Source organism: Herpailurus yagouaroundi, unplaced genomic scaffold (genome assembly GCF_014898765.1).
Source record: "Herpailurus yagouaroundi ecotype Mexico unplaced genomic scaffold, PumYag 186, whole genome shotgun sequence".
In the NCBI taxonomy this organism is placed as follows: domain Eukaryota; kingdom Metazoa; phylum Chordata; class Mammalia; order Carnivora; family Felidae; genus Herpailurus; species Herpailurus yagouaroundi.
Window position 1 is genome coordinate 29,822,697 of NW_024412417.1, and position 21,356 is coordinate 29,844,052.

At 36.1% G+C, this 21,356-nt stretch overlaps 1 protein-coding gene across 4 annotated transcripts in view; it reads left to right on the forward strand.

Moving 5' to 3' along the window:
- Positions 1 to 21,356, forward strand: part of MTBP (MDM2 binding protein) — an 80,170-nt gene that overhangs the window by 49,249 nt on the left and 9,565 nt on the right. For 3 of the 4 annotated variants that reach the window (XM_040494330.1, XM_040494327.1, XM_040494329.1), the window contains 4 exons: positions 2,630 to 2,791; positions 8,474 to 8,591; positions 13,187 to 13,342; positions 16,363 to 16,458. In XM_040494330.1, coding sequence (XP_040350264.1) covers positions 2,630 to 2,791; positions 8,474 to 8,591; positions 13,187 to 13,342; positions 16,363 to 16,458 — 532 coding nt within the window. The remainder of the gene's footprint in view (positions 1 to 2,629; positions 2,792 to 8,473; positions 8,592 to 13,186; positions 13,343 to 16,362; positions 16,459 to 21,356) is intronic. The other variant, XM_040494328.1, reaches the window with a different exon arrangement.

Below are 21,356 nucleotides of genomic sequence, written 5' to 3' on the forward strand. Positions count from 1 at the left end.
CTCTTTTCTTCTTTTCTTCTTTTGGAGTCTCCTTTTTTTTTTTTTTTTCAACGTTTATTTATTTTTGGGACAGAGAGAGACAGAGCATGAACGGGGGAGGGGCAGAGGGCAGAGAGAGAGGGAGACACAGAATCGGAAACAGGCTCCAGGCTCTGAGCCATCAGCCCAGAGCCTGACGCGGGGCTCGAACTCACGGACCGCGAGATCGTGACCTGGCTGAAGTCGGACGCTCAACCGACTGCGCCACCCAGGCGCCCCTGGAGTCTCCTTTTATCCAGACCCCTTGTCTTCCTTCTTGGATTACTCCCTTGTTTGGTTGGTGACTATCTTTTAGTAACTACTTGAATAAAAGTTCATGGGTCATAATTTTTTTTTGAGTTCTTGCTTACCTGAAAATATCTTTACTTGATTGACAAGTCATAAATACTTCTAGGTTGAAAACTATCTACCTTCGGAATTTTGAAGATGTTACTTTATTGTCTTCTACATGGTCGTGTTCCTATTGAGAAATCTAATGCCTATTTTTATCCTTTGTAGTGCTTTATTTTTGGTTTATTTGATTTTACTCTGTTCTGGAATCTTTATCTCCAGAAGCTTTATTCTGAATCATAGTGTGTATGTATTTGCTGTTCTCTCCCTCTGCCCCCAGTTTTTTAAGTTGTCCATTCAATGAGCCATTTCAATATAAGATTCACATTCTTACATCTGAAAATTTTTATCTCTTTAAGAATTTCTTTTCCTTTCTCTTTTTTTATCTTTCTAGAACTTTTATTAATTATATATTGGTTTTTCTGGACAGAATACCCAATTTTCTTTCCTATTTCCATATTGTTTTTTGTTCTAGTTTCTGGACAATATCTGGCATTTTATTTTAAGCCCTTTTATAGTATGTTTAAAATTTGAGTTCTCATGTACTTAATTTTAAAAAGTCTCTTTCTTGTTCATCAATTGTTCTTTATCAAAGCATTGATTATTTCTATGAGAATATTAATGACAGCAAGCTTTCTTTTGTTCTCTGCAATGTTTTTTTGTTTTTTGTTTTTTGTTTGTTTGTTTTTTCCTGCTGGGCTCTTTTTTCCTCTTTGCTTGCGTTAGTCTTTCTTTTCATCTTAGATTTTTTCCTATTTTGAGGGTTGCAGTAAATAAACCTCCTTACCCACCTAGTTGAGAAATAAACGTAAAAACACACAGATGGAAATAAATACCAGGTAAAAGCTTGATTGAAGGATATGAGTTTTTAGATCTATGGCCAGGTGAGTTTTCTGATACATAACCCAGAATTGAATTTCCCCCTCTTGAATGAAGAGCTAGGCAACTGAAAAGCTAGGCCCTGTTGGGGCAGGGCCCTTATCACATTGCAGAGAGCATAAATTCTGAGAACCTGCCAGCTCAGAGGAAGGTTGGGGAGAAGGATCTGATCAACAAATGCCTTGTTTCTTCTCCAGACTAGCTCAAAGAGTGACAGCTGGGAGAAGAAAGCTACAGGTGTTACTGAATTAAAGTCTTACATGTGTAAACATAAGACCGTGGCAATGCAGAGTCCCTGCTCTCCTCAACACCTTTTCTTAAATGTCTAGTTACTCGTTTCTGTCTGTCCTGTTTTAAATGGGAAGCTTTGTGGACTTTAGTCTAATATACTGTCTGGCAAGCTGTATTTGTAAAGTGGTGGAGTGACAAGTCAACATTTTGCTTGTGAGCTCCTGTCCCTACCTCTGCCTCAATATCAGGACCAAGCTCTTTTCTCTGGGGGCATTCAGTTTTTCAAAAGCGGAATCCTTTCATCTTTCTTGGGAAGCATTTATACCTCCTAGCTTTCTGGCTACAGCACTTGGAGTTGGACCTTTCAGTATATAGACCTCTATTTAATCCCCCAGTTTTAGCCCCAGCTTCAGTGCTACCTTTCGGTGTGCCTGATGACACCAGTAGGCTGGGACTCTTTTTCAGCTTCCTCCCCCCAAAATGAGAACAGCCTCCTGGCTGTGAGGGGCGGAGGGTGGGGTGAAGACCTTTATTTAGTTGTCTCCTCCTTTTCTAAACATCCATGCGTCCAGTCCTAGTTTAACCTGGATCTCACCATCGTCTTCTAATACCACATAGTAGTGCTTTTGCAGGCGCCCAGTGGACCTTTCCTGTCCGGTACCAACTCAGTTACTGTTCCACCATCGTCTCTTCTTCTAAAATGTCAAAAACTGTCATTATTAATTGTTTCTGCTTTTGTCGACCTTTTTTTATTCCTTTGTTGTAGATTTAGGTTTTAGGAAGGAGAAGAAATAGATGGAATTGGTCAAGTGACCACATGTAACTGAGAGTCTTACAGGTCTTATTTTCACATAAACACCAACGTCCTTAATGGTCTGCAATATATTCTGAAAACTTGTAAACTATATATTTACCATTTATCACTTGTTGGCATTAACAGATTATTCTAGTTTTGTTTATCTCACAAAACTGGAAATTCTGTCATTACCTACAAATGGGATTAAAAGGAAAATAGGCCTGTTGATTTGCTGGAGAAATTCAACTGTTTTACTTTTGAAAACATTTCCCATGAAAGAGTAGTGGATGTACTTCTAGAGAGGCTTTAAAATAATAGGCATATGGTTAATTATATTGTTTTGTTGTCTTACAGAAAGGACAAAGTTGGCAAAGCAGCCTGAAGTAGTTTCTGTTGATGAACTCAAAAATCTGTTAGTACTCACAAGGGAACACTTTGTAGATCATTTTGATGCTTTTCTTCCTAAAACAATTTCAATAAAGACAGACAAAATTAAAACCTCCGATATGTCAAATGGTAAGTTTTTTGTTGGTTTAAATATTGGTTCTTTTTGTATGTTTGGCATTTATTATAGTGATTTATCATTAAAACTAATAAAATGTTGGTCAAATCAAGATGTATCTTATAAATTTAATTAGTGATATATATTTGCATAGTCAAGTATGGTGTGTATATATGATGAACTATTTCTCATCATTTGAATATTAACAAGTTTCTGATCACTCCTTTTCTTTTTCTAAGTTTGTTTGAGAGAGGAAGAGCTCATGCATGTGTGTGTGTGGCGAGCAGGGGAGGAGCAGAGAGAGAGGGAGAGAGAGAAAATCCCAAGCAGGCTCCATGCCGTCAGCACAGAGCCCGACACGGGGCTGGATCTCACAAATGGTGAGATCATGACCTGAGCTGAGTTAAGAGTCAGATGCTTAACTGACTGAGCCACCCAGGCATCCCAATCACTCCTTTCTTTAAGGAGGTTTTTGAGCAGAGGGAGAAGCATTTTAAGGTGGTTCCTCTTACTGCTTTTGCGAAGCGACTAGAAAGGGTGGATTTCTATTAAGTTACGTTTTTATAAGATAAGAATAGTAGGACCTATGCAGTAAATTTACTATAGTTAAAACTATATACAGTAAGATGCTCCACATTTGCCATTCATTGTAGCAGGAACAGTCACCAGACTTCACTGAAGGAGCAGGATATCATTTCTGTATTCATTTGCATTTTTTTCCTATTTTCCTGGTTCCTATTCTTGTGATGAATTTGAATGGAGTGAAGCTTTACAGGATCTAACAAGAAAGCATTTGGTGATTGCCTAGCATTTTAAAAGTCCAGGATAATTTTTTGTTTTTATTCCATGAGAATCCTTTTTTATTCCATAGGTTAATAAGAAAATGACCAAAGAATCAAGTTAACAGTAATGTTTGTTGAATGAGTTTTCTGTTTTTGACACCATAAAGGTACACAAAAACTTTGTGGCTTATGATCTGTTTTGAAAGCAAAATGCAAATACAGCATGCTGTGACATTTCAAGAGCCCAGGCCCTGGAGCTAGAGTGCCAGGGCTCAAATCTGAGTTTTGTCGCTTGTTAGCTGAATGTCTTTGGGCAGTTTTTCCGCCTCCTCATGCTTCTGTTTCCTCATGTTTTAAATGGGATTAATATCACCCACTTACTAGGGTTATTGCGAGGAGTAGATGAGTTGATGCATAAGCAACACAATGGATTCCAAAAACCTGTGAGCTGTTATTTGTATTATCATTATCATCATCATTACGTATCAGTAACAAAGTTCAATAGCAATGCAGAGTAATGTCAAAGATGTTGGAGACAGTGTAAGGTTCCTTGTAAATGGGGGATATGTTCAATAAAGAGACATAGGTTCTTGGTTGCATCATGGACTCTGGAACCAGACTAATAAGGTGGAAGCCGCTCTGCAGCTTACTTGCTATATGACTTTGGGCAAGTTTTCTAACCTCTCTGAGCTTCAAGTTATTTTTAATATTTAAATCGGAAATGACAAAGGTTGTTATGAGGATTAAATGAATTATTTATAAATTGCTTAGAAAGTTGCCTGGTATGCATATATTTTCACTGTTATGTGGATCTTGAGAAACTTAACAGAAACCCGTGGGGGAGGGGAAGGGAAAAAAAAAAAAAAAAAGAGGTTAGAGTGGGAGAGAGCCAAAGCATAAGAGACTCTTAAAAACTGAGAACAAACTGAGGGTTGATGGGGGGTGGGAGGGAGGGGAGGGTGGGTGATGGGTATTGAGGAGGGCACCTTTTGGGATGAGCACTGGGTGTTGTATGGAAACCAATTTGACAATAGATTTCATATATTGAAAAAAATAAAAAAATAGACAAAAAAAAAGAAAGTTGCCTGGTATGAAGTGCCATATATTAGTTTTTAAGTTAATGAATGTGAGTTTAGAGGAAAGGAATATAACAAGGGTAGGATAGTCACAGAACACTTTGTTAGGAGCCAAGGGACTCTGATGTAGGTCTTGAGTGATTCATGGGCTCTAGAGAGAGCGGAGAAGATTGGATTTTCCAGGGAGAAGAAGTAATATACCCAGAGTCATGGAGGTAAGAAAGGGCAAACTGAGACCAAGAGAGAAGTTGGCCTAATCAGAGGATTTGTACAGGAGATAACAGTTGGAAGGTAGGAAGGGCTGAAATAGTTGTTTTTTTGCAAGTAAGGATATGTATCTTCTAGTTACCCATACAAAGTCAAGTTCTAGGACACTATGAACACACTGAGTTATGGGGTGCTCATCTTAAAATGTAAATCAGATTATATCACTCCTTTGCTCAAACCTTTGCCATTACTTTCCATTATACATAGAATGTGTCATCCTTAACATGGCTTACAAAAACCCTACATGATGTCTGCCCTCATACTAGCTTCTAGAATTCTAGCTTCCTCCCGTGTCACATTTCTGTTTCCTTAGTACCACAGAGAGTCTTTCCGTTCCTTGAGCACATCACATCCCTTTCCATCTCGGGAACTATATACATGCAGTATCCTCTTTCTGGAATACTTTTCTCCCAGTCTTTTCCTGATGAACTGACAGTCATTCTTCAGACTTTGACTTAAATGTTAACTTCCTGAAAAAGGTTTTCCCAGACCTTCCTCACTTTAAGTTGATTCCTTTTGTACTCATTTTCTGTATCTTTCTTTGAATTATTTTTTACATTTTAAATTATATACTATGTATGTAATTTTTTATTAATTGTGTGTCTTTATTCTGAACCATATGTTCTTTGAGAATAAGGAGTGTGCCTGCTTACTGTCTCCAATACCCTAGAGCTTAGTACAGTACCTGGCACATAGGAATTCATTTCTCCCCAAATAATGTTGAACAAATGAAAGAAACCTTGAAGTTTTTTCTTTTTTTTTTTTTTTTTTTTTTGGAGCCCGAACTGAAATTTGACAGGTTATATATTTGAACATGACTCCTCTAAGAATGAAGTTTTGATTTTTAACATTCTCTGTAGCTTTTGTTTCAGTAAATACATCTATATGTGAATTATACAGCAAAGGAAGCAATAGGTCAATCATGTTTCATATTGTGACCCATTGTTTAACAACCACACTCATTAGGAATTATTGACAATTGTTAGAGTTATTGATCTGCTTTCTTTTTCTTTCTTCTTTCTTTCTTTCTTTCTTTCTTTCTTTTTTTTTTTTAATAAAATCTCTAGCATATATAACAAATAAAAATCAGCATGGAGAAAATGTCTTGATCTAACCATTTTATATAATCATTGCCACAGAGTTGCTAAAAACTTACAGTGCCAAATGTGATATCTGAACTCCAAAATGCAGTAACTGTCTCCTTCACCTCAGACCACTGGGGACATAAACACATGTATAAATGGGTTTTCTAGGTAATTTTATAAGATCACAGTTTTATTATTTCAAATATTTTAGTAAGAATCTCCTAGTATGTGTTTATAATTCTTGCTTTATTAAACAGAATATGCCAATTACAATATAACCTTTTCTTTGTGATCTATTCATATTTATGTATGTCAGGTTATAATGGCCTATATTACTATCCACATATTATCATCTGCAGTATTACTTCCTTTTTGTTTGCTGTGATTTGTGTAGGGAAGGTTTTGAATCCCTATTTCCCTATAGAATCACTTTTATTTCTTTGTTTCTCCTGGAAAGTAAAACACTTTTTTTTTTTAAAGAAGCAATGTTCTTGGTTTCTCGGAGGCCCTTTTTGTGCTTTTTGGTTGTCAGCATGTCCTGGTGTCCTGACTGCCACAAAGATAAAATATTGTGTCTTATTTTACTGTAAGAATTCAATTAGATTATTCCCCAAAAGTGCATCTGAATGTTTGTTTAGCCTCTGTCATTTATATTTATGTAAATTGTGTAGCTGGAGTGAACAATTAATTATATTGTAATATTTAGGAACAATAATGTTTACTTTTATTTAACATTCTTGTATTCTTTTGTGAACTCAGCGTGTAAATGTTCAGATCTGCTAATGATATTTTCTTTATACTTTTAGTGGAAAGCCATGTCAACATTAAAAAGTAAATTATTTCATTATAAAGCTACTGCTGTGTAAAATATTTCAGTACCCTTAAGAAATGAGAAGTGGTATTTTTGGATGGTGTTTGCTGGGAACCATCCACTGTAGTAATTAAAGATATTTTAAAATGTTCAAGGTTAAATAGCTTAATAAATAAAGGGAAAAGAACATGTAATTGGCTTCTATTTTCCTTTATGTTTATTTTTTTTCTTTCTTGTATGTAAAAACTCCTTTACTAAATCATCGTTTTGTAAGACCCCAAAGTATAAAATGGGTATTTTTGTCAGAGCTGATGGTTCGTCAAACAACTGATGTCCATTAATTTTCAGTTAATTTATTAGAACAGTGTGTAATAGTTCAAAAAAATTTTTTTAAATAAGATAGTTTTGGAATCCCAAAAGTAGTACAGTTAGTAATTTTTCCAGTGTTAAATAGTTTTGATGTACTAATAATTTATCATTTGAATGGAAGCTGTCTCTTTAGGTTTTTGATGAGAATTGTGATGTTTTAGCAATCTCTGTGTTGGTTCATTGTAACATAGTAACTAGAAAGATAAGCACACTCTTACATAAAATATTTTACTAGCTGTGAAATAACACTTAATGTTAGCGATTTACTTGAAGATGTATATGTTAAGGCATCTTACGTTAATGGATAAGTGAGAATTCTTTCTAAGGTAACCTTTATCTGAGAACATCATATGTTATTTACTATATTATCATACTTTTGAGAATGAAGTAATCTCTTTTCAAGATATGAAATTTTCCAAATAATGCTATTAATTCCTGTTCCTGAATGAAAATCACATAGTATATCCAGTATATTCTCCATACAGTTGCCTCCTTTTCATTTAGTTTCACGAAAAAATAACAAAGTTACGCTTTTATTCACAGGAGTCCTCATAGTGCTAATTCGTTTTCTGAATTCTAGGGCATAACTTTTTTCTTTCTTTCTTTTTTAAGTTTATTTATTTTGGAAGAGACAGAGACACGGGTGAGTGGGGAAAGGACACAGTGAGAGGGAGACAGAGAATCCCAAGTAGGCTTTGCACTGCTATTGCAGAGCCTGATGTCAAACCCAGGGATCTGTGAGATCATGACCTGAGATGAAACCAAGAGTCGATGTCAACGGACTGAGCCACCCAGGTCCCCCTAGTGCATAACTTTTCTTATGAGGAAACAGTAAAGTAGGCAAAGCTTAACAGTGGTTTTTTTTTTTCATTTCCAAAAAACTTTTTTTTTAATGTTTATTTTATTTTTGAGAGACAAACAGGAAGTGGGGGGTGGGGAGGTGCAGAGAGAGGGAGACACAGAATGCAAACAGGCTCCAGGCTCTGAGCTGTCAGCACAGAACTGGATGCGGGGCTTGAACTCATGAACTGTAAGATCATGACCTGAGCTGAAGTAGTACGTTTAACTGACTGAGCCACCCAGGCGCCCCCCAAAAACTTTTCAATGGCATTTTGCTTGGGCCATCAGAGATATCCTTAATGAATGCCTGAGATAAGTACTATGCAATTAACCCAACATGGCTTTATATATATACATGTACACATGCACATGGATGGATGGATGGATCTACATGTATGCATTTTTATATAACAAAATTTAATATGTTAATCACTTTCAGTACTTATGTATGTTTCTTTTGCTTTAGACATCAGTTCCGTGGAACCTGGTTCTTCAAGTCTAATGGAAACCAATCCCCTGGAATGGCCAGAAAGGCATGTTCTTCAAAATTTGGAAAGTTTTGAAAAAGCTAAACAAAAAATGAGGTAATATTTAAATAGCTCAGTATTTTTAAATGAACATTTTTTTTCTTAATCCTTAAGTTTAGTGTTTATGAAATACAGGTAGTTTCTAGGTTTATTAAAAGGAAATATATGCAGGGGCGCCTGGGTGGCTCAGTCAGTTAAACATCTGACCAACTCAGGTCATGATGTCACAGTTTGTGGGCTCAAGCCCTGCGTCAGGTTCTGTGCTGACAGCTCAGAGCCTAGAGCCTGCTTTGGATTCTGTGTGTCTATCTCTCTCTGCCTCTCTCCCCTGCTCACACCCTCTGTCTCTCTCTGTCTCTCAAAAAGTGAATAAAAATGTTTAAAAAATTAAAAAAAAAAAAAGAAGGAAATCTGTGCATCCTATAAGCAGTAGGTAGAGTATTTACAGAGTAGAATGTTGAGAAAGTAACTGTTCTTCCTGACCTTCTACTTGTACCTTCTGGATGTACATAATCATAGTTAACATTTTAGTGGATGCCTTTCCAGACCATATGGGTGTTAGAAAGTAGACTAGAGACAGTAAAGTATCCCCTAAACTGAGAAGGCACTTTGAGATGGAAAAACAAAGCAAGCCACTCCATACCTTCTACACAGTTTTGTTCAGCGTAACTCACTGACAGGGTTTCAGGCTGATGACAGTCCAGTGCTTAGCTATTCTCCACAAAGTCTGGACCTTAATCCACAGATTTTGTAGAGTGAGGGTTTAGGCAGAGGTCATTGTAAGAGGTCAAAGTGTTTAACATTTAGCAGACCTCATGGAGCCATCTGTGTGCCAGAGGTCGAGAGAGGGGAAGAAACTCTGCTATCTCTACTAGTTGTCTGAACAACTTTAAGGAAGATCAGAACAAGCCTTTCCACATTCTGGTCAGGGCATACGTTAACCTCTGAGAGGCTTGAAACACGAGAGAAGTCGTCGCATGAACTAGATGGAGCCAAGGATGGGATCAGTATTATCAGAACTGCTACATCTGGGATACTTTCTTGACCTTTGCTTTCATCTTTTTTGTTGTTGTTTTTTTTTGGTAGCCCTGTTTTAAATTCCTAATAATTCTTTTTTGTTCTCAGCTCCCATTTTTTTCATTAGCAACCTCTTCTTTTATTAATAATGAGAATTCAGAAGATACTAATGGGATGTTAATTGGAATCTTCTTTTAACTTGTTATATCTGTTCCTTGGATATCTCATTATCCTTTGGATCCGTTCTGTTTGTTCCTCTGGTGTTTTTCTCTTATGTGTATCTTTCCTCCAGTGCCTGTCTTGATTGTTTCTAGCTTGGAATTGAGTACCAAGCTGCTTTATATAGGTAGTTGGTGTTTATTTTCTCTAAGTGTAGACCTGTTGCCTGCCTGCTGTCACCTGAATGTTGGGGGTGGGGAGATGCATGGTGGAGCATCCCTGGTAGACTTCACTGTAGGGCACCTGTGAGGGTTCCAAAAGGGAGGCAGCCTTGGTCCTTCACTCAACACTGCAATAACAGGGCTTTTTTCTAGGGGCATTGACACTGAGACTGGGACAGACACAGTTCTGGATCTTCGAAGAGAACAGTTTCTCTGTTTTTCACTTGGAGATAAAATTGCAAGGGTAAAGGGAGGTGTGAGAGGGTGACACTTGAACAGCTGTTCTAGTACGGTTCTTAAAATACATTGCCTGATTTCTGCCCGTTGCCACTCAGCCCAAGTGTAGTCTCACCATGGCTTTGTGGTATGGGAGGAAGACAGATTCTACGTTTTTTTGTAGACTTCTCTCTAGCTCTCATTTACATGCTTGCTCTAGTTTATTCCTTTTGTTTGGCCCACCATTTTTTCACCTTTCATTTCTTAACCTTCTTATGAATTTAGTGACTGGCACTTCATCATTGTGATTTCCATTTGTTTTGAGTGGGGAGGTTACCATGTATGTTTAATGCACCATCATCTTGAACTAGAAGCTTGTTTGTCATTCAAGATCTAGATCAAATACCACCTTTCTCTTAAGTCGTTCATAAATGTTGCAACTCAGTGTTCTCTTTCTTCATTAAGCACCCAAGGACTATATCATTACTTCCTTCATGAAACTTGTTTTATTGTACTTTTTATACCTCATTATGCATTAGTGTATCTGTCTGCTTTCACTGCCCTCACCTCCTTCCTCCTACTCAAGGCATACCTGTATACTAAATTACAAGCAGTGATTATGAGTCTATACATTATCATCAGTGAACTCTTTTTAGTATCTCACGATGATATTTACAAAGTCATTGCTCAAATACTTATGAGTGTATCACCATATGGGTAGATATCATCGAATTCTTGGTTAGGAACAAAAGTTATGTTGCAGATATTCAGATTTGTATTTTGTTAAAACAGGCTTAACTGGATCATTAAGGAATATCCCGTAGTGAAATTCAGAAGTCATAAGAATTTGGCTTTGGACAAACTCACCTGTTGTGTGACTTTGTTGCCTCATCTTTAAGATAAGAATAACAATCCCAGTTCTGCTTCAAAGTTGTCAGTGTTTAATGAGATAATGTATAAAAAAATACTTTGTAACCTTGAAAACACTGAACAAAATAAAGTGCTATTATTTAATTTATTTATTTAGTTATTTTAACCTAAGTCCTATCCTGTGTATATTTTAGCTATATCTTGGTGGTGTAATTTATCATAAACTGGACTTTTAAATTGCTTTGGGAGGCACCTGAACGGTTCATTTGGTTGAGTATTTGGCTCCTGATTTTGGCTCAGGTCATGACCTCGTGGTCCAGGGTATTGAGCTCCCCATAGGGCTCTGTGCTGACAGCATGGAGCCTGCTTGCGATTCTCTCTCTCTCCCTCTCTCTCTCTGCCCCTTCCTTTCTCATGTATGTGTGTGTGTGTGTGTGTGTGTGTGTGTGTGCATGTGTGCATATGCACGCATGCTCTATCTCTCAAAAAAAAAGCTTAAAAAAAATTTAAAATATTGCTTTGATATCCTTGTGTCCAGGGTTCTATGTAAATGCAAATTATACACATCCCCATTGCATCTAGCCTATAAGATGACTGGGAGTTACATTCATTAAGAAACCTTTGTGAGTCACTGTTAGAGAATAGCTATGTAGAAATTAAATTAAACTCATAATGTAGCTCCTGCCCTCCTAGGGAATGAAGTTTAGAGAAAATATTTGTGTATTTTCTTGTTTCACTCTTTTTATTAGATTTATATTTTCAATTTAAAAATAAAGGGGATAGGAGGGGGAGAGGGGCACTGTTGGTAGATTATTGATCTTTAATGTATAGAAATAGGAGTCTAAAACCATAATGTCAACATTTTAATCATATAATCGCCACTAAAAATGACGGATTGGAGTAATAAAATAATCAGGGAATAGGTGAATTACTATGAAGTCAGGAAATTAATTTTCTGTGCAGGTATTGAAAGATTTGCACTTTGGTGACAGAGCAGTAGCATGATCTGTGATAGTGCTTGATAAAACCATTAGCATTCTCTGAAACTACAGTATTTTCCTTTTTCTAGTTTTTAAACTTCTGTGAGTTTTTGGGTCCTTCGCAGAGTGATAGAGTAGAAATAGTACCTAATCAGAGTCACTCTAGTTCTGACTGTCATTTTATTTTATTTTTAATTTTTTTTTAACGTTTATTTATTTTTGAGACAGAGAGAGACAGAGCATGAACGGGGGAGGGGCAGAGAGAGAGGGAGACACAGAATCTGAAACAGGCTCCAGGCTCTGAGCAGTCAGCACAGAGCCTGACGTGGGGCTCGAACCCACGGACCACGAGATCATGACCTGAGCCGAAGTCGGACGCTTAACCGACTGAGCCACCCAGGCGCCCCCTGACTGTCCTTTTAAATGGCTGTGTCACCCTGGGCTTATGGCTTGTAATGCAAACCAATGTGTGTTAGTATCTTTATCTGAAATTAGTAATAATGATTGTTTTCTGGGCTTGGTATGCTGACTTTCGCTTTAGAAAGTACTTATTTTCAGGTGGTAACTTCATTTTGAGAGAAGAACTATTCTGTCTTTGTTAAGGAAATTTGTGAGGATTAAGAACATATTGTATGTAAAGTAGTTTGAGAAGTATAAACTCTTGTATATATTTCAACTGTAATAATGATTCAGTGCTTATTCATAATGTTATAATCATGGCTAAGAGAAACCTTAGGGAGATTTCTGATTACTGTCTCATTTCATGGTTGTGCCTCAGGTAATCTTTCAAATTCATAGAAAATTGGAACATTTAGTCCCTACTGTCAAAATTTACTAGATTATGGGGTTTCCGAACGTACAAAAAAGTTTAGATTTAAGTTTTATACAATTGATAACTTCACACTCCTAAATAATCATGCCATCACTTATAAAGAATAGAATTATGTTTATATTAGTTAAGTAGTAGCATTATTACTGTGGTAACTGCAAGTTTCACCGTGACCTACAGGTTTTTAAAAATATACTTGTATACTAAATGATTCACAAAGATTTTACATTATTTTCTTTCCTAAATAATAATTCTGTAGTTTTCTTTGTCTGTTGTTCTCGTTTCTGCTCACATCACCTTTTCCTGACTACGGTGAATTCTAATCCATTTTTAATTAATCTACATAACACTATTTCTCAGAACTGGCTCATTACCTCGTTCATCTGAACAGTTGCTGGGCCACAAAGAGGGTCCACGGGATTCAGTCACCTTATTGGATGCTAAGGAATTGCTGAAATTCTTTACTTCAGATGGATTACCAGTTGGAGATCTTCAACCTTTACAGATTCAAAAGGGGTAAGTTATAAACTTGTAATTGCCAGTTAACTTCTTAAAAATCATTTGTAAAGCACATTGCATCTCATTTCTTTAGTCAGTTGATGCCCTCTGCTGCTTAGGCAAAATTCTCAAGGATGATCCCAGTGTTCCTCACATTTTACCTTAGCCAATGTGCTGCTGTTTTGTGGTATTGAATATAGGGAAAACAAGAAAGCAACCTCTGTTTACTCCCTGTAGAAGTCAGTAGCTTCTACTTTGTATACAAAGGACAATGCTTATTTAGAAAGAATTATAATTTGACTTGTAAAAAAGTTTTAATTCTTTTATCTGCGTTATTCTTTGGTTTTGATTTTGCCATTACCTGTCATGACACTGTCGGTCATGCCCAATATTAGCAAAAAGCACAGCCTTTCAACTGCAGAGAATGGAAAAGTACAACAAAAATGTTTTTGAAACTGTAATATTACTAAGAACTCAGTGTCTATATGAATAGTTTATAACTGATTTGACTTCCAAGACAACTTCCATTAAGTTACTAGTTAATATAATACTGGATGTTGCTAAAGTTGACTTAATGAATAGGTAAAATTGTGACATCGGTTACTCATGAGATTTGAATCATTTGTTCACCATCCCGATTTCATTTTAATGTTAATCCATTATTTTGAAAACCTCCCAGAGGACCTTAAAAATTATAGATCACTTTAATCACTTTTACAAAACTTGTTTTGGCAAATATTGATTTTAAAGGTAAATTTTGGAAGGCATTTCTTTCAAGGTAGTTATATTTCACAAATAATCCCGGAGCTCATTGCCTTTATGTGCATGTTCATGAGAGGGAGGCAGGGAGGGAGAGAGAGGGAGAGAGAAAAGGAAAAACTTTGAAAACTTGAGGATCTTAATAATTCTGGGTCTTAATGACTTAATGATCTTAGTGATGTAAAAATTGTGTGATTTTTCCTTCCTCATAACTTTGAGAGATTGATAATCTTTTTCATGGGAATCAAGAAAGTGAAGAATTATATACACATTTTCATTTATTTAGCTATTGGATTATTGTCCTTCCGGATCATTAAATGTGAATTCACAAAGTCAGATGGATTTGCCAAAACTGAATTATACAGATTTTGCTCTTTTGAACAGAATGTCTTTCTTTTTTTTTTCTTTTTTTAATTTTTTTTAACATTTATTTATTTTTGAGACAGAGAGAGACAGAGCATGAATGGGGGAGGGGCAGAGAGAGAGGGAGACACAGAATTGGAAGCAGGTTCCAGGCTCTGAGCCATCAGCCCAGAGCCTGACGTGGGGCTCGAACTCACGGACCGCGAGATCGTGACCTGAGCCGAAGTCGGACGCTCAACTGACTGAGCCACCCAGGCGCCCCCAGAATGTCTTTCTAAATGCACTGATGGAGGATATACTTGTAGTGAAGATATACTTTTTTTTTTTTTTTTTTTTTTTGGTAATTTTCGGGCAATTTACTTAGGAAAATTTGATATGGTTCCTCGGTGTTAGAATGACATCATTATCCAATATATCTTCTCTTAATGTTAAAGTCGAACCATGAGCTTTCATAACAATGAATCAAGAACCTGTGGATTCTTACTAAAATGTCTGCGTATGCAAGGAGCTGTTGAAATGTTAAAGTATAGGCATGACTCCTGTGTGTATACCAAAGAAATATTAAACACTGACAAAATACATATTTATTGAAACATTTCTTTTAGAAAGAACAAGTTCTGAGTAAAATTAAAGAAAAACACATAAAGTTGCTAAGAGGGTTGAAATAAGAAATGAGACACATGGGTAAAGGGAAGAAGTGAAATGCTAGGTGCCTGAATTGTTTTATATCAAGAAGTCATTCGTTTAATAATGAGTCATCAAAATACTGGGGTCATTAAATTAGTGTTACTAATTAGTGTTACTTTTTGTGGAACACTTTAAATGGACGCGTTAGAATATAATTCTGTTTTTAGGGCTCATTACTTAGCATACGCCTTACATTGTAATGTAATAATTTCAAATGCTTATTAATAGCAACCTAGGTAATTTTCAGTGGCAAGCGGGCAGTTTTTATTACTAAAGCCATGGGGGGGAAATGTGAGAGAGCACAAGTATTTATGGTACTGTACAACCTGCTTGCCTTTCTATGTGCCATTTCCAAGTTTTCATTCTATTGACTATGTAAAGGCCACCACTGCATTATTCTCCCATTCCCATATAACCTATTGTCCATCAGGAACATGATCCTGAGCATTGGAACAGTGCCTCTCAGCTCAGGCAGAAAAGCAGGGGTTGGTGGGAGTGGGCACCTATCAGAATAATCAGAAGAGCTTAACCTAATTGCAGTGACCTTTTTCTTCCTGAGATTTTGATACACCCCTGCAGGTCTGCATGTGGATGGGGTTGAGCATGAATATTTTATGTAAGCTCACCATATGATTAGTTCTCACCTACCTGCTGATTGAAAAACTACTTCAGAAGCAGAATTGAAGTCAGCAGTCTCTGTATCCTCTGGTATTTAACAGGATGCTAACTCTTAAAGTAGGTGTCAAGATGACTGCATTTCCAGGCAAAGAAAAATCTGGATCCCTTATAGTAGGAAGTAAATACTTTGTTACCAAAAATTTCAAATTAACTTTATTCCTCCACAAAAAAGAATTTAACTAAATGCATAAACATTAGGTGACTACACCAGGAAAAAAAATCCTTCAGAAATAATGCAGCTTCTCAAATTTCCACTATAAATCATTTTTCATTCTTGATTTATCCATTTCTCAAAATAGTTTTGTGAAGTAAATAATAAAGAACATCATGACTTCAGAAACTTGAGGCACAGAAAATGCAAGTGACAAACCCACTTAAGGCTTAACTTTGTTTGATTTCCTTCTTAAGCTTTCTGATGTTACTTACACTTTATCCCATAGAAGATTCAATTATGGAGAAGGAAGTCAGATTTCTTCCTTTAGGTACCTTCTTGAACTTTCTCTTTGTCACTAAATAAACGTTAAATACAAATGAAAAACTTTTTGTTTTAGGGAAAAGACTTTTGTTCTGACACCGGAACTTAGTCCTCGGAAACTTCAGGGTTTACCTTTTGAAAAAGCCTCAGTATGTCATTATCATGGAATTGAGTAAGTTTTTATTTACACCTTACTCTTCTGTGTGTTGCTGATGAAGCTTTTCTTATGTGAGTGTAAAAGGTATCTGTACCAAAATGGTATAAATTGAGATACAGAGTCAAAGAGAAAGTCTATCAAAAAGCGTTATAAAGCAAAACAGTGCATACACAAATTAAGAAATTGTCTTCGATTGTAAAAAAAAAAAGTTATGTGTGATGATTAATCAGTTTTTATAGCATTTAAACATTCTGTTATTAATTACCAGATATTTTAATCAAAATTATTGTGGTCCCTGTGTTATAAATGTGTATTTATACTAGTGGTCACATTAATATTCCCTGTTCACTAATTACATTGTAATTGCTCAGTAACTATTAGATGAAATGTGTTCCCATTTGTAACACATTAATTGTGTATAAATTTTTATAGTATTTTAATTGACCAGTCCGAATAAAATTTCAAAGGATTCTTTTGCATAAAGGTATTAAAAGTTTCTGAGCTAATGTGCACATCTACCATTTTCACAAGAACAAGAACTGGAATAATGATGATAAAATATTTTATGATAAATTTTCAAGCCTTGATGATTCATTTTGCAAAATATTTTACGTGCATAAAGCAAAACTTATTTTCTATTGGTTTTCCATAAGTGAATAAGGACTTGATTTTACCTTAACGTTTAAGAAGCAACTTTATCAGTGATCACCTGAAGCATGCTATTTTGATTGGCTTCTAAACTTTTTTTTTTTTTTTCTTTCAATGTGTGTGTGAGAGCAAGGGAGAGACAGTGAGTGGGAGAGGGGCAGAGAAAGAGGGAGGCAGGGAAACCGAAAGAGGCTCCAGACTCTGAGCTGTCAGCAGAGCCCAATGCAAGCTATGCAGGGCTCGAACCCACGAACCGGAAGATCATGAACCTGAGCCAAAGTTGGACGCTTACCCGACTAAGCCAGCCAGGTGCCCCGGCTTGTAAACTTAATGTTTATTTCACATAAACTTTAAAAATACTTTTCTGAAGGTCATTCACTCAGGGGCTAAAGATACAAAAGATAATCATTTCCCTAAGAAGCATATACTCTGTAGAGGAGAAAGAAAACAAGCACGTAAGGTTAGTAGAATATAAGTAGTGTTAAAATACAGATGTCTGCTGAGTGGATGGAAGAAATAAATGGCAGGAAGCATTTGAGAGTATTTCAAAGAGGAAATCTGAACTAAATTTTAAAGAATGAATAGATTACCTGACAAAAAAGGCAATGTCTGGGTAGCAGCAAAGTGCAGAGGTACAGATTCTAGGAAGTGAAACCACATTTTTGTTTCTGACTAAGAGAGATAAACATATTGTTCTGTAATGAGACCAAATCATGACGTCTGAAGGTCACTAGTGACATGGGAGGAAAGTTGATCTTTACTTTTGAGGAGTAAAAAACCTTTATTTTTATTTTTAAAGCATGAGGTTATATGCTTGGGTTTGTGCCATTGGAAGAAATCTCACTGGCTTTTGATAAATTGAGTTGAAGTATTTCAAGCAGGAGATGTTGAAGGACTAAAATACTATCCAGGCAGTGGAAATAGAAAGGAGATTTACAAACTTAAAGCTCTCTAAAGAACTTTAGGCCAAGTAGATGGTGGGGATGAGAAGGAAGGAGATAACAAGAATTTCTTTAGGGTTTCTAGCTTAGACACACTGGAAGGATGTTGGTGCAACTTAGAAAATACAGATGGTTACCCAACACGTCATTCTAGGCATATTTAGGTTCCATGCTATATTTGAATAAGATTTATTTCATTTAAAGAGTATGTATGTAAGTTTGACACTAGAGGCAAAATATCCGGTTATTTTCAAGCATCAAAATTAAACTCCCCATTAAAGTCAGGTGCCAGAAAACGATACCGCCCTCACTGTTTTTTTTTTTCCTCTGTCAACCATTGTTCTGAATGTTTCTGTTTTAACCATTGTTTGGGCCAATCAATTAAAATAAGGAAAACAAGAAAGGTTACAGAAGTTGTATGTATTGAAAAGGAGACCATAAGAAGTTTTTGTTTCTGTTTTTTTGTTTGACAGAGAAGAGACCTGAAAAATTATTAGAAGTGATAGAATTTGAAAAGTGGCCAGTGATGAAACATTTACAAGTCTAGTTTACCTCTCAACCAACCATTTCCCATTTTAAACACTCCAAAAAAAGATCTCATTCAAAATAGCAAATAAAACCATCAATATTAGAAGTATTTTTGCAAGACATATAGAATGGAAAAAATTGCAAATACTCTATACTAGGGGACCTAAAAGCAACGTTGATTACTTAGGGGAAACATCCTTGTTTCCCTATGCACAGATTCCATATTCCAAAGGCATCAGTTCTTCTGGAATACATGTAAATATTTAATATAATTCTTAACCTTGAACCTTTGGATGAAATAATTCTTTAATTTATCTGGTAAGCCTCCTCCCTTTTATTTAAAGAATGAGATACATTTTATCATATAACCAGAAAATTTTATTGTAAAGCTAGACCTAAATAGGAAGTCCAAGGAAAAAAGCAAGTACACGTTGGAATTTGATCTAATAGAGGAAGAATTTCAAATCAGAGAGCAAAAAGTGAAATATTCAGTATATAATAGTGAGAACATGATTAAATACACAAATAAAAATAAATTAATTTAAAACGATTCTTAATTCACACCAAATATCAAAATAAATCCCAGATGTATTCAGAATTAAAAGTGAAAAATTGTGAAAGGAAAGAACTAGCATAAAATGTAGGGGAACATCTGTCCTAAATACAGGGAAGACTTTTTTATTCATTCTTCTAAAAAAGAAAAGAATGATGTCTCCAAATTTTAAAACAGTGGCGTCAGTAATCAACAGAAACAAAAGAAATCCTTAAAGTGAGGATTAAACTGAGGAAAATATTGTTGAACATAAATGAGAAGGTATTTTCTTTTGTGGTTACAGAATGCTTTCAAACCAGTGAGAAAATAAAATAAATGCCCCTGTGGAAAAGCTGGCAAAATCTTGAGCTATGTGTTTATCAAAGAGGAAATACAAATGACTGATACACATGGCAAATTGTTTTTATCAACTCTTCTTTTATTTGCTTTTCAATTTACATCCTTAATGTAAATAGAAACAACGGGGAGGGTGCTTTTCACTTACAAAGTCCCAGTAGTAGTTAAGGAACAGGAAGGAGTAAGCCGGCTTCTAGAAGTGTAATTGTTACACCCTGTGTGGAGGGCTGCTCAGTAATTTAGCAAAACCCACGCAAATGTTTATAACATCAGGTTGATTCATTTAGCCTAATGGAAAAAAAAAGTGATGTACACTGAAAGTTGTTATGTAAGGGTATTTTCCACAAGGTTACTTAAAACAAGAAACACTGGAAATGTCTAACTGTAGGGGCTTGGTTCAATACATTATAGTATATCCATAAAATAAAATTCTGTGCAGCCACCAAAGTGGCTAACATTAAAGAAGACTGATGAATATTGACAAGTATATGGAACAATCAGAACTGTCATACGTTGCTGGTGGGGGTATGAAATGATGGATCTACTCCAGAGAAGGATCTGGCAGGTTCGTTATAAAACTAAACACACTCAGATCCTATGGCTCAGCAGTTCCAACACTAGGCGTTTTCCTAAGAGAAAGAAATCACAACTCCACAGGAAGACTTGAACAAGATGGTACAGAGCAGTTTTATCCGTAATGGCCTCAGATTGGAAACAGCCTAGGGGTAGGGCAGTACAATGGATAAAAAAGCTGGTGTATGTATGGAAAGCAATACTACAAAAACAACATGCTGTTACATGCAATAACATTGCACTTTTGTCTGTGTGTGGAAAAACAGTTGAAGTAAGAAGTTGAGGACTTTAAAACGAGCAATAGGGAGCTACCCACCCCCATAAACAAACAAATCTTTCTGTGACTCAGTTTCCTTTACATTTGTGGTCCTTAATCTGAGGACATGGAGATCACACTAATGAAGTTGTTGTAGGAGGTGGGCACAATGAATCCAGAAGATTTGGGTATATAGTGTGGGGGGGCTATTCTGTTCAACATGGGTAATGTATCTGCTTGGGACAAAATTCCAGTGGAATTTTAACGTAAACATGAAGCTGAAAGGAGAGTTCTCTCTTTCTCATGTTGCTATAAACTTTTAGACTCCTTGAGCTCCTCTATACCCAGACATAAGGAATATTTGGAAAAAATACATATAAACTGTTCAAGTACAAATCAATGTTTTCTTAAGGCAAATGAAATATATCCTCTGTTGGCTCATTTGTCTGCTTTTTCACCTATTTTATCCTGGAGTGTTAGGTACCACTGATTGTAAGATGCACTGTTTTCTTTAACAACAAATTAAACTCTGCTGTCAAACTGTGACAGTTGGCCACACCAGCCTCCTGTTGCTTTCAGATTTCTTTCATCTACCCCAAGAGATCTGGCAGTTTCTCCTGCCTTCATTGACATTGCTTGGTGTGTGCTAGGCAGTACCTTGCCTGTTATGTAGTTACCAAACAAAAATAGCCTCGTCTTCTTGGAGGTATTTTTCTGTCTTTGGATGCATAAAAGCATTTGGTTATGGTTTTGCAAGAAAATATTAGGAGTGTAAGTCACTCATCCAACTCTGAATATTCACTTCACTAATATCAAATGTGCACCCTGCTATTCTGTTTCTGTTCCTTTCTTATTTACAAAGTACTTTTTGTTTCAGTACCGGATCATTGTATAATCATTTGAAGACATTTTAAATGGCACAGTCCACAGGCACAGTACACATAATTCAGTTGAAGGAATGACATTATGAACAGCTGTGATCAAGAGATGTTAAAACTGGAAGGAAAATATCTGCATGTTAGAATTAAAATCTCAGAGTAGAAAAAAATATTCATTTGTATCTTTTTTCTCAAAAATT